The sequence below is a fragment of the Mobula birostris genome, chromosome 12 (assembly GCF_030028105.1).
Source record: "Mobula birostris isolate sMobBir1 chromosome 12, sMobBir1.hap1, whole genome shotgun sequence".
Taxonomy (NCBI): Eukaryota; Metazoa; Chordata; class Chondrichthyes; order Myliobatiformes; family Myliobatidae; genus Mobula; species Mobula birostris.
Genome location: NC_092381.1, coordinates 3,544,946 through 3,557,274, shown reverse-complemented (window position 1 = coordinate 3,557,274; position 12,329 = coordinate 3,544,946). Strand labels below are relative to the sequence as shown.

General features: G+C 45.5%; 1 protein-coding gene across 6 annotated transcripts in view; it reads left to right on the top strand.

Annotated features, from left to right (window-relative positions):
* The window catches only part of slc44a5b (solute carrier family 44 member 5b), a 196,793-nt gene that overhangs the window by 138,636 nt on the left and 45,828 nt on the right, over positions 1–12,329 (top strand). For all 6 annotated transcript variants that reach the window (XM_072273265.1, XM_072273269.1, XM_072273266.1 and 3 more), the window contains one exon: positions 8,402–8,533. In XM_072273265.1, the coding sequence (XP_072129366.1) occupies positions 8,402–8,533 (132 nt within the window). The remainder of the gene's footprint in view (positions 1–8,401; positions 8,534–12,329) is intronic.

Below are 12,329 nucleotides of genomic sequence, written 5' to 3'. Positions count from 1 at the left end.
GTAATGCTGACCTCCCAGTTAAATTCAGCAAGGAGAAAAATATAAAGGGATCTGGGAATACAGATCCATAATTCCTTAAAAGTGATGTCACAGGTGGATAGGGTTACTCTGGCATATTGGCTTTCAGAAATCTATGTACTGAGTGTAGGAGTTGGAATGTTATGTTGAATTTGTGTAAGACACTGGCAAAGCGTAATTTGGAGTATTGTGTGCAGTTATGGTCACCTACCTACAGGAAAGATGTAAATAAAATTGAAAGAGTGCAGAGAAAATTTACAAGCATGTTACCAGGGCTTGAGGATCTGAGTTATAGGAAAAGGTTGAATAGGTTAGGACTTTTATTCCCTAGAGCGTAGGAGAATGAGAGGAGAATTATGAGGCATAGATAGAGTAAATGCAAGCAGACCTAGAATGGGGTGAGAGAGATAGTAAATCAGCCATGATGGAGCAGACTCGATGGGCTGAATGGCCTAATTCTGCCCCTGTGCCTTATGGTCTATTTGGCATTTCAACTCAGGGAATAAGACTAACTGTCAACTCTGCCTGTGCCTCTTATAATGTTATAAACATCTATCATGTCTATGTGGATGGCACAAAGGTTGATGGTCTTCGAATAGTGTAGGAGATTGTTGTAGGTTACAATGGGACATTGATGGGAAATAGAGCTGGGCTGAAAAATGGCAGATAGAGTTCAACCTGGAAAAGTGTGAAGTGATTCACTTTGGTAGGTCAATCTTGAAGGTGGAGTACAGGGTTCATGGCAGGGTTCTTGGCAATGTGCAGGAACAAAGGGAACCTGGGTCCACGTCCTCAGGTCCCTGAAAGTTGCAGTCCAAGTGTGGTTAAGAGGGAGTGTAGAGTTGGCCTTCATTAGTCAGGGGATTAATTACATAAGCCCTAAGGTAATGTTACAGTTCTATAAAATTCTGGTTCGACCACACGGAGTATTGTGTTCAGTTCTGGGCCGCTCTTAAAGGAAGAATGTGGAAGCTTTAGAGAAGGTGCAGAGGAGATTCACCAGGACGCTGCCTGGATTAGTGAGCATGTCTTATGAGGAAAGGTTGAGTGAACTGGGGCTTTTCTCTTTGCAGTGAAGGAGGATGAGAAGTGACTTGAGTGAGATGTGCAAGGTTGATAATGTAGATTGAGTGGACAGAGAGAATGTTTTCCCAGGGCGGAAATGGCTAAACAAGGTGATTGGAGGGATGTTTGAGGGAATGTCCGAGGTGGGATTTACACAGAGAGTGGTGAGTGCATAGAATGTGCTGCTTGTTGTGGTGGTAGAGGCAGATATACTAGAGGCATGTACGAGTTCTTAGATAGGCACTTTAATGATAGAAATACATAGGACTACGTGGGAGGGAAGGACGCCCTGACTAATCATGAACCTATCAACCTCCACCTTAAATATAGTCAAAGCCAATGAAATGCACAAATTTATCACCCTCTGGCTAAAGAAATTCCCCCTCATCTATTCTGAGGGATTTTGAATCTTTGAAGTTCTGCCAATTTTTGTCCTCCATTTCTCCTTCTCTAGCATTATTTTCCAGCCGTCCAATATCCACTCTCAACTCTCTTATCTCTGTCTCTCTCTCCCTCCCTCTCCCTCTCCCTCTCCCTTCCATGAAAAACTTATGGTATCTACTTTTATATTATTGGCTAACTTCCCTTCATATTTCATGTTTTCTCTCCTTATGGCTTTTTAAGTTGCTTTCTGTTGGTTATTAAAAGCTTCTCAATCCTCTAGTTTGCCACTCATTTTTGCTATAATGTATGCCCTATGCTTTGCTTTTATGCTGTCTTTGATTTCCATTGTCACCAATGGTTGCCTCATCCTCCTTTTAGAATACTTTTTCATCTTTGAGATGTATCTATTCCGAATTGTCCCCAGAAACTCCAGCCATTCCTGCTCTGCTGTCATCTCTGCTGGTGTCATCTTCCAATCAACTTTGGCTAGCTCATCTCTCTTACCTCTGTGATTCCCTTTGCTCCACTGTAAAGGTGATACAACTGAGGTGCAAGATTCCCTAAAGGTTGATTTGCAGGTTGAGTCTGTGGCGAATGCAATGTTAGCATTCATTTCAGGAGGGTTTGGGTCCCTTATCGTAGAAAGGATGTGCTGGAATTGGAGAAGCTTCAAACGAGGTTCATAAAAATGATTTCAGGATTGAATGGGTTGTCTTATGAAGAGTATGTGATGGCTCGGGGCCTGTATTCACTTGAATTCAGAAGAATGAGGAGTGAGCTCAATGAAACCTATCAAATGAAAGGCCTCGACAGCGTGGATATGAAGAGGATATTTCCTATAGTCATAGTCATAGTCATACTTTATTGATCCCAGGGGAAATTGGTTTTCGTTACAGTTGCACCATAAATAATAAATAGTAATAAAACCATAAATAGTTAAATAGTAATACGTAAATTATGAAATAAGTCTAGGACCATCCTATTGGCTCAGAGTGTCTGACCCTCAAAGGGAGGAGTTGTAAAGTTTGATGGCCACAGGCAGGAATGACTTCCTATGACACTCTGTGTTGCATCTCGGTGGAATGAGTCTCTGGCTGAATGTACTCCTGTGCCCAACCAGTACATTATGTAGTGGATGGGAGACATTGACCAAGATGGCATGCAACTTGGACAGCATCCTCTTTTCAGACACCACCGTCAGAGAGTCCAGTTCCATCCCCACAACATCACTGGCCTTACGAATGAGTTTGTTGATTGTCTGCTACCCTCAGCCTGCTGCCCCAGCACACAACAGCAAACATGATAGCAGTGGCCACCACAGACTCGTAGAACATCCTCAACATATAGTGGGTGAGTCTGAGACCAGAGGACACAGCATCAGAATAGAAGGGCGTCCTTTTAGAACGGAGATGAAGAAGAATTTCTTTAGCCAGAGAGTGTTGAATCTGTGGAATCTGTTGCCACAGACAGATATGGGGGCCAGGTCTTTATATTACCTTCAGGGGGAAGTTGATAGATTCGTGAGTGGTCAGGGCATGAAGGGATATGGGGTGAAGGCAGGAGAGTGGGGCAGATAGGAAAAATGGATCAGCTGTGATGAAATGGCAGAGCAGACTAGATAGACCAAATGGTCTAAACCTGCTCCTGTATCTTATGATCTTATGGTCTTATGGACTTTAGTTTCCCCTTCTCAAATTTCATGGCAAACCCTATTATATTATGATTGCTGCCTGTCTTACAAGGGTTCCTTTACCTTAAGCTCCCTAATGAAACCTGGTTCATTATACAACACCCAATACAAAATTGCCATTCCTTTAGTGGTCTCAACCACCAACTGCTCTAAAAAGCCATCTCGTGAATGTTCTACAAATTCCCTCTCTTGGGATCCAGCACCAACCTGATTTTCCCAATCTACCTGTGTATTGAAATCCCCCGTGATTATTGTAACATTGCACTTTTTGCATGCCTTTTCTATGTCCCGTTGTAATTTATCTTGCCCACCCTGGCTGTTATTTGGAGGCTTGTATACAGCTCTCATCGGGATCTTTACTCTTGCAATTTCTTAACTCTACCTACAAGGATTCTACATCTTCTGATCCTGTGTTACCTCTTTCTAAGGATTTGATTTCATGTTTTACCACCAAAGCCAGCCCTCTGCCTACCTGCATGAACTTTTGATACAATGTGTAGCCTTGAATGTGAAGGTCCCAGCTATAATCTACTTTCAGCCACGGCTCAGTGATGCCCACAACATCATACCTGCCAGTTTCTAACTGCGCTGCCAGATCACCGACCTGATTCCGTATTCTGAGTGCATTCAAATTTAACACTTCTCAATTTTGCCCCCATGTTATACTTCAGCTTCAGAATCAGATTTAATATCACTAGCGTATGTCATGAAATTTGTTGTCTTTGCAGCAGTGATACAATGCAATACCTAAAATAAGTGTTTATGGGTTCAATGTGCAATCAGAAATTGGATAGCAGAGGGGAAGAAGCTGTTCCTGAACCATTCATTGTGTGTCTTCAGGCTCCTACACCTCCTTCCTGATGGTAGCATGTCCTGGGTGATGGGGGTCCTTGATGATGGATACTGTTTTTTGAGGCATCTACTCCTTGAAGATGTCCTAGATTCTGGGGAGGCTAGTGCCCATGATGGGGCTGGCTGAGTTTACAACTTTCTGTAGCTTATTTCAATCCTGTGCAGTGATCCACCCCGCCCCCCAATACCAGACGGTAGTGCAGCCAGTTGGAATGCTCTCCACAGCGTGTCTGTAGACATGTGCGAGTATCTTTATCAGAATCAAGTTTATTATCACTGACATGTGTCATGAAATTCGTTAACTTAGCAGCAGCAGTTCAATGTAATACATAGTATGGAAGAGAAAATAAATAAATTACAGTATACTTATACTGAATAGATTAAAAATCATGCAAAAACAGAAATAATAGATATATAAAAGTGAGGTAATGTCCATTTAGGAATTGGATGGCAGAGGGGAAGAAACTGTTCCTGACTCGCTGAGTGTGTGCCTTCAGGCTTCTGTACCTCCTACATGATGGTAACAGTGAGAAAAGGGCATGTCCTGGGTGCTGGAGGTCCTTGATAATGGATGCTGCCTTTCTGAGACACTGCTCCCTAAAGATGTCCTGGGTACTTTGTAGGTTAGTATTCAAGATGGAGCTGACTAGATTTACAGCCCTGTGCAGCTTCTTTCTTTAGTGATAGACCAAATCACCTCAATGAAATACAGCTGCTGTTGCGCCTTCTTTGTAGCTGCATCGATATGTTGGGCCCAGGATAAATCCTCAGAGATATTGATACCCAGGGACTTGAAGTTGTTCACTCTCTCCACTTCTGATCCCTCTATGAGGAGTGGTGTGTTCCCTCATCTTATCCTTTCTGGAGACCACAATCAGTTCTTTGATCTCACTGACATTGAGTGCCAGGTTGTTGCTGTGACACTACTCAACTAGCTGATGTATCTCGCTCCCGTATACCCTCTCGTGACCATCTGAAATTCTGCCAACAGTCCTTGTATCACCTACACATTTGAGCTGTTCCTAGCCACACAGTCATGGGTGTAGAGAGTGTGGAGCAGTGGGCTAAGCACACATTCCAGAGGCACGCCAGGGATGACTGTCAGTGAGCTAGAGATGTTATTTCCAACCTGCACAGATTGTGGTCTTCCAGTTAGGAAGTCGAGGATCCTGTTGCAGAGTTTGTGAACCCTGTAGAATTTCCTCTATTTCTGCATAAGTATGACCTAAATGTGATCAGGTCTTCATGCAAGTCCTACAACTAGATAAAGAGAACCAATTAAATAAATAACACAAAAATCATTATACTTGTTCATTTATTTATTGAGAAAAATGATCCAGTATTACATGTATTTGTTGGAAAAAGTATGTGAACCTTTGCTTCCAGTAAGTGGTGTGACCCCTTGTGCAGCAATAACTTCAACCAACTTTTCCAGTAACTGTTGATCAGTCCTGCACATTAGCTTGGAGGAATTTTAGGCCTTTCAAAACTGCTTCAACTCTGGGACGTTGGTGGACTTTCTTGCATGAACTTCTTACTTCAGTTCCTTCTACATTTCTATAGGATTAAGGTCAGGACTTTGGCTCAGCCATTCCAAAACACAAATTTTCTTCTTTTTAAACCATTCTGTTGTAGATTCACTCTTGTCTTGGTGCATTATCCAACTTGTATTAAGCTTCAGGTGACAGACTGCTACCCTGACGTTCTCCTGTGAAATGTCTTAATATAATTTTGAATTCATTGTTCCCTCAATGATTGCAAGCTGACCAGGCCCTGAGGCAGCAAAGTAGCCCCAAACCATGATGCTCCTGCCACCTTGCTTCACAGTTGGGATGAGGTTTTGGTGTTGGTGTGCAGTGCCCTTTTCCCTCCAAACATAGCAATGTGGTTTTCTGCCAAAAAGTTCAACTTTTGTCTCATCTGTCCACAGAACTTTATCCCAGAAGCACTGTGGAACATCCAGGTGGTCTTTTGCAAACTTGAGACATGCAGCAATGTTTATTTTTGGAGAGCAGCGGTTCCCTCCGTGGTGTCCTTCCACGAACACCACTTTTGTTCAGTGTTTTTCTTATTGAACAGAGACTTTAGCAAGTTCTAGAGATCTTTTGCTGTTACCCTTGGGCTCTTTTTCACCTCCTTCAGCATTGCATGTTGTGCTCTTGATGTAATCTTTGCAGGACAGCCACTCCGAGGGACAGCAGCAACAGTACTGAATTTCCTCCATTTGGAGACAATTTCTCTTACTGTGGACTGATGAACACTCAGGTCTTTAGAAATGTTTTTGTAGCCTTTTCTAACTTCATGCATCTCTATAAATCTTCTAAGGTCCTCTTAAAGTCATTTTGATCGAGGCATGGTGCACATAAACAGATCTTTTACGAGAAGGACCCACACCTCCAATCTCATTTCATTGATTGGAACACCTGACTCCAAATAGCTTTCGTAAAAGGCATTACCCCAGAGGCTCACATACTTTTTCCAACAGATACGTGTAGTATTAGATCATTTTCCTCACTAAGTAAGTGAACAAGTATAATGTTTTTGTGTTATTTATTTAATTGGGCTCTCTTTGTCTAGTTTTAGGACTTGCGTGAAGATCTGATCACATTTTAGGTCATATTTATGCAGAAGTAGAGAAAATTCTACAGGGTTCACTACCTTTCTAGCACCAGTGTAGCATGCCCACAACTTACTAACCCCAACCTGTACATCTTTTGCGTGTGGGCGGACCCCGAGGAAACCCAGCTGGTCATCAGGGGAACATACAATCTCAGCGCTGGGAATTGAACCCCAGTCGCTGTGGCTGTAAAGCACTAGACTAACCGCTGCTCTGCCATGCTGTGGGAGCAGTAAAACAACCAGCACCGACAGAACGGACTGAATGTTCTCTCCCTGAGCTGTGTGATTCCATCGGTGTCCTGCCCCCCTGTTCAGTAACATCCGTTTTACCGGCACCTTTCCTGGGTGATGTCTGCCTGAGTTGAAAGAGGAACAGACTGTGGCACAGTGCTGGAGCTGGTTTCAACACCCCTGCCTGCAGCTTCCTGCGGTCGGAAGGCGAGAGCTTGTGAAATATGGTGGGGGTGGCAGATTGTGCCTGGAGGTGTGAGCAGGTGGGCAGGGCTGCTGGCAACTGCTCCTGCTTGGTGGCCCGTAGCCAGTCTTGCAGCAAAGGGAGCCGGGCGGACAGGGAAGGAGAGAGCAGTGCCTTCTGTGGCTTGCGTCCCTCAGCTCCAGCAACCAGGGACCCACCCTGACTCGGGCTACTGTCAGAGCGAAGCACGGTGATGTCTGCGAACGGAGGAGTGGTTAATGTTTCAAGTCCTCAGGACTGGGGTTAGGGGCTGTCATGGAGGAAAGCAAGTCAGTTTTCACTGGGTAGAGAACTGCGAGTGTGTCAGCTGAGCCGTACAGTGTGGCTGGTTGTGGGACATTCAGCCTTTCGAGTCTGTCCTATCACTCATGTTGATGGTGATTGACCATCTACCTCTAGTTTCCTGTTCTCCACTCTCCCTTTGTCTATAACACCATAAGGCATAGGAGTAGAATTAGACTATTCAGCCCATCGAGTCTGATCAGCCATTCCATCATGGATGATTTATTATCCCTGTCATCCCAAGTCTCCTGCCTTCTCCCCATAACCTTTGACGGCCTGACTAATTGAGAACCTATCAATGTCTGCTTTAAGTATACCCAATGATTTGGCCTCCACAGCCGTCCTTAGCAATGAATTCCACAGATTCACTACCCTCTGGCTAAAGAAATTCCTTCTCATCTCTGTTCTAAATGGACATCCCTCGATTCCAAGGTTGTTCCCTCTGGTCCAGACTCCACAACTGTGGAAAACATCCTCTCCACATCTACTCTGTCTCAGTGTTAAAATACTTAATAGAACAGTACAGCGGGACCTTCAGCCCACAATGGTGTCTACACCTTTATTCCTCCTACCAAAGTGTATGACCATACACCTCCCTGCACTATATTCCATCTGCCACTTCTTTACCCATTCTCCCAATCTGTCTAAGTCCTTCTGCAGACTCCCTGCTTCCTCAACACTACCTGCCCCTCCACTTACCTTTATATCGTCTGCAAAGTTTAGCCACAAAGCCATCAATTCCATCGTCCTCATTAGTGTCATCCACTACTGAAGCGGCCCCAAGACAGAGGCCTAGTAACTGGCTGCCTTTATTCCCACTCTTTGCCTCCTGCCAGTCAGCTAGTCTCCTGTCCATGCTATCTTTCTATCTTTGCTGTACTACCTCAGGCTGCCCAACCCCTCACGTTGTCCGCTGCCCAGCCCGATGCATTCCTCTATCTCTGTGTTGCTGAGGCTTCCTGCTGTGATCGGTTTCTCTGCCTGCTGTCTAAACCTGTGTTTCCTCACTGTCTCAGGGATCTGGCATTGCTACTGGGAATACAGCAGCCTGAAGGGGAAGCCCGGCAGCGATATCCCCATCTCCGACATTGGCTTCCAGACTGACCTGAGGGTGTACCTGCAGCTCAGACAGACCTGGCTTGCCTTCAGTAAGTCTGCCTCCCTCCTCACTGAGGGCCCAGAGTGAGGAAGGGCAGCCTCTGGGGGTTTGGGCACTGGGAAATGGGTGAGGGCCATTGGGGTGCGCTGGGAGAGGGTGTAGACGTCGGTTTTGGGTGGATTGGGAGCTGGTCACCTTTTACGGATGATAGAGGTTCGGTCCACTGGAAGGACAGTGGGTTCTGGATGATTGGGACACATTGGCACCAGTGCATTTTGGCCTAATTAATCAGCTGCCCCAATTAGCTGGAAATAGTTAATAAGGTATAAGAGAAACTGTAACAAATTATGTATTTCAATGAAATACAGAACAAGTTAGAACACTACCAAGCTGTGTATATATAGAGCTATGTATTAGTTTCTAACAGGTAATGACGGAGGAATTCATCCGGTGTACACAATGAATAAAGTCAGTTCAGACACCCAGTGCAGATAGCAGACTGCTTTCACGCAGTGCCATCAAAGGTTCAAACGTCCAATTCAATGCCAGAGAAATGTATACAATATACATCCTGAAATGCTTTTTCTTCTCAAACATCCACGAAAACAGGGGAGTGCCCCAAAGAATAAACGACAGTTAAACGTGAGAACCCCAAAGTCCCCTCCCTCCTGCGTGTAAGCGGCAGCGAGCAACGATTGCCCCTCCCCCACCAACAAAAAAAGAAGCATGTATCGGCACTGCCCCCGCCCCCGCACACTCACACGTGAGCAAAGCAACAGCAAAGTCACGACTCGCAGTAACCCCAAAGACTTCACGTTTCACCCGGCATTCGACATACCACAGTTTCTCTCTCTTTCCTAATAGGGGAGAAGGAGTTGTCTCTATTTTTCCCAGCGAGCGGGGAGACATAACAAACAACTTGCTGGTTTACGATGTTAGAAGTCCATTACGTTGCTTTTTCCAAGCTCTGTTCCCAAAGATCGCAAGGATCTCAGGCCTCTGGGCACACAGCCGTAGGTATTCCGACTCCCCCGATGACACAGGGGTCTCCTGCCATGACACTGACCCTGGATCTGCCTGTCTCCAAAGCCCTGAGATCCTAGGCTTCCAAATTCGAGCCGGACTCTCGGGCTGAACCTTTGGCGTGCTGAACAACGGCCAGTCCTGGGACCCGAGAACGGGTCCCATTCCCGCAAAGAACCGAAGTCAGCGTGCAACTCCAGGTCAGGGTCTTCAAAAGAACCCTGAAAGGGAAAAATAAAGGTATTAAAGATGGAAGTAGAGCTGTTTCCGAAGATGAAAGCAAAGGAGCCACCATTTAGTGGCATCTTAACTTTGCTTCTATCAATGATTGGATCCTCCAAATAATTTTCATTGTAACATTCAAGATAATTGTTGATACCTTCAAATTCTTCGTAACTCCTAACTAGTTGAAGGAATGAAATTGTTTCATTTCCTTTCCCGGCTGCTCCTGGCATCTCCAAGCCTGAATACTTGAAACCACAGTGAGTAAAATTGTCTCACTGCTTATTTCCACTAGCTATCAGTGACAAAAATCCCTGCTTTTTGAATACAAATACACACTGACACTATTTAAAAGCTGTTTGCTTTAAGCACAATGTAGTGTCTAACAAGTGCACAGGACTGACGCAATTCAAAAACAACATTCTCCTGCCCCAATTAAGTGGCATAGTGTCCCAAATAAATGAAGGAACTCTGGACATTTTCTCAATCAGTTTTTGTATGTTAAGAGTTGCCCCAAATAAGCGGCTCCTTGATTAACCAATGGACAAAATTAACTGGAGTCCACTGTATTAGGTTATGGCATAATGATTCATGTGCAGTACCCAAGCCCCAGTGAATTCTAACCCACCCCTACAATGTGACTGCCATTACACACAGCCCAAACTCTTCACTATAACTGGGCTGGATGGATGCACTGGGAGATGGTTTTATGGAATTCTGGAAACTAGGTTGGGGTATGGGAAGCTGTGGTATTGAAGAATGGATGGGATTTCGGGGATAGGTTTGGGTATTAGGATTAAAGTTGCAAGGTTTTGGTGGGATGGTGCATTGGGAATTGATTGGGATATTGTGGATGAGTTGGAAGGAGATGTTGGGGACTGGTTGGGATGGGGTATATGGATGTATTGAGACATTGGAGATGGGCTGTGATAGGATATCAAAGGATAAGGTGAGAAATTGGAGGTTGAGTTTGAATATAGAGGGTGGGGTTTCAGGATCGAGTTCAGATGTGGTATTGGATTTGGGTTGGAATATGGGAATGGGTTAGGATAGGGTATTTGGGAGAGGTTTAGGTATTGGAGATAGATTGGGAGGAATCATTGAAAGATAAACTGATTAGGGTTGAGATGGGATATTAGGGATGGGATGTGCTATTGGAGATAGTATAGTTTATTAGAGTTAAGGTGGGGTATTGGGGATGGGTTGGGTTGGGTTTTAGGTATGGGATAAGGTTTTAGAGATAAGTTGGGATAGGGTATTTGGGATGGGTTGAGGTATCGGAGATAGGTTGGGAGGAAACATTGGAAAATAGATTGGGGTATTAAGGTTGAGACAGGGTATGGTGGATGGGATGTGTTATAGGGGATAGTTTGGGGTATTGGGGTTGAGGTGGGGATTGGTTGGGTTGAGTTTTGGGTATGGGTTGAGGTATTGGAGGTGGTTTGGGATAGGGTATCTGGGGTATTGGGGATGGGTTGGGATAGGGTAGCATGGGGTATTGAAGGACCAGGTTGGAGCATTGGGCTTGAGGTGTAGACATTGGAGGTGTTGGTGGGGAATGGTAGTTTCTGGTTGGGAGTGTGGTTTGGAATAAGGGGGTTGGGCTTCCTGCCACTGGAGCTGCTTCCACTGGACACAGAAACACCTAAACCTCTGTCAGCCACTGGACACAGAAACACCTAAACCTCTGTCAGCCACTGGACACAGAAACACCTACACCTCTGTCAGCCACTGGACACAGAAACACCTACACCTCTGTCAGCCACTGGACACAGAAACACCTACACCTCTGTCAGCCACTGGACACAGAAGCACCTAAACCTCTGTCAGCCACTGGACACAGGAACACCTAAACCTCTGTCAGCCACTGGACACAGAAACACCTACACCTCTGTCAGCCACTGGACACAGAAACACCTAAACCTCTGTCAGCCACTGGACACTGGCACATGTTGCTCGGTGACACTGTATTACTGGCTCAGATGCTCATCACATGATACCACCAAGTAGACCACTCCAAGGCCAGTGACAGTGGAACTCCCTGTATGTGATCTGTGCATCCCTGGCAGGTCTGAGGTCTAATGTGCAACCCTTTTTGCTCTTGATGTGTTTGCTGGAATTTTTTTTTTGTGTGTTTGTCCATTGTCGACGTCGATGAGGACCTCGTCACCATTATTGGTGGTGTCGAGACTAGCGTGTGGTTTGGATTTAAGTGAGGGAGAGTTGTGCAGTGTCAGCCTCACTCTCTCTTCCCAATTCCCATCTGGATCCAGTGGCAAGACAGAGTCTAGACGGCTGGAGATGGGACTAGGCGCAGTGGATGACCAGGACGTCTTCTGTGTCTTGTCCTGCTCTACACGTTCCACGACGCTTGCAGAGACCGCCTTCTTGACTGTTGGACCTTCCATTGGTCTCGTCCGCTCAATCCGCCGGAGACCGCCGGAGACTGCCTTCACATGCTGGGATAGACAACTCCCTATCACACCGAGGGTCTGAGACCCGTCAGCTACCCTCACCTGGTTTAGCCGGCTTGTCGAAGCCGTTGCCCGGGGTGTGGCCGCTGTCGCATGCAAACAGCTACGGGAAGCCATAGGTGAGAG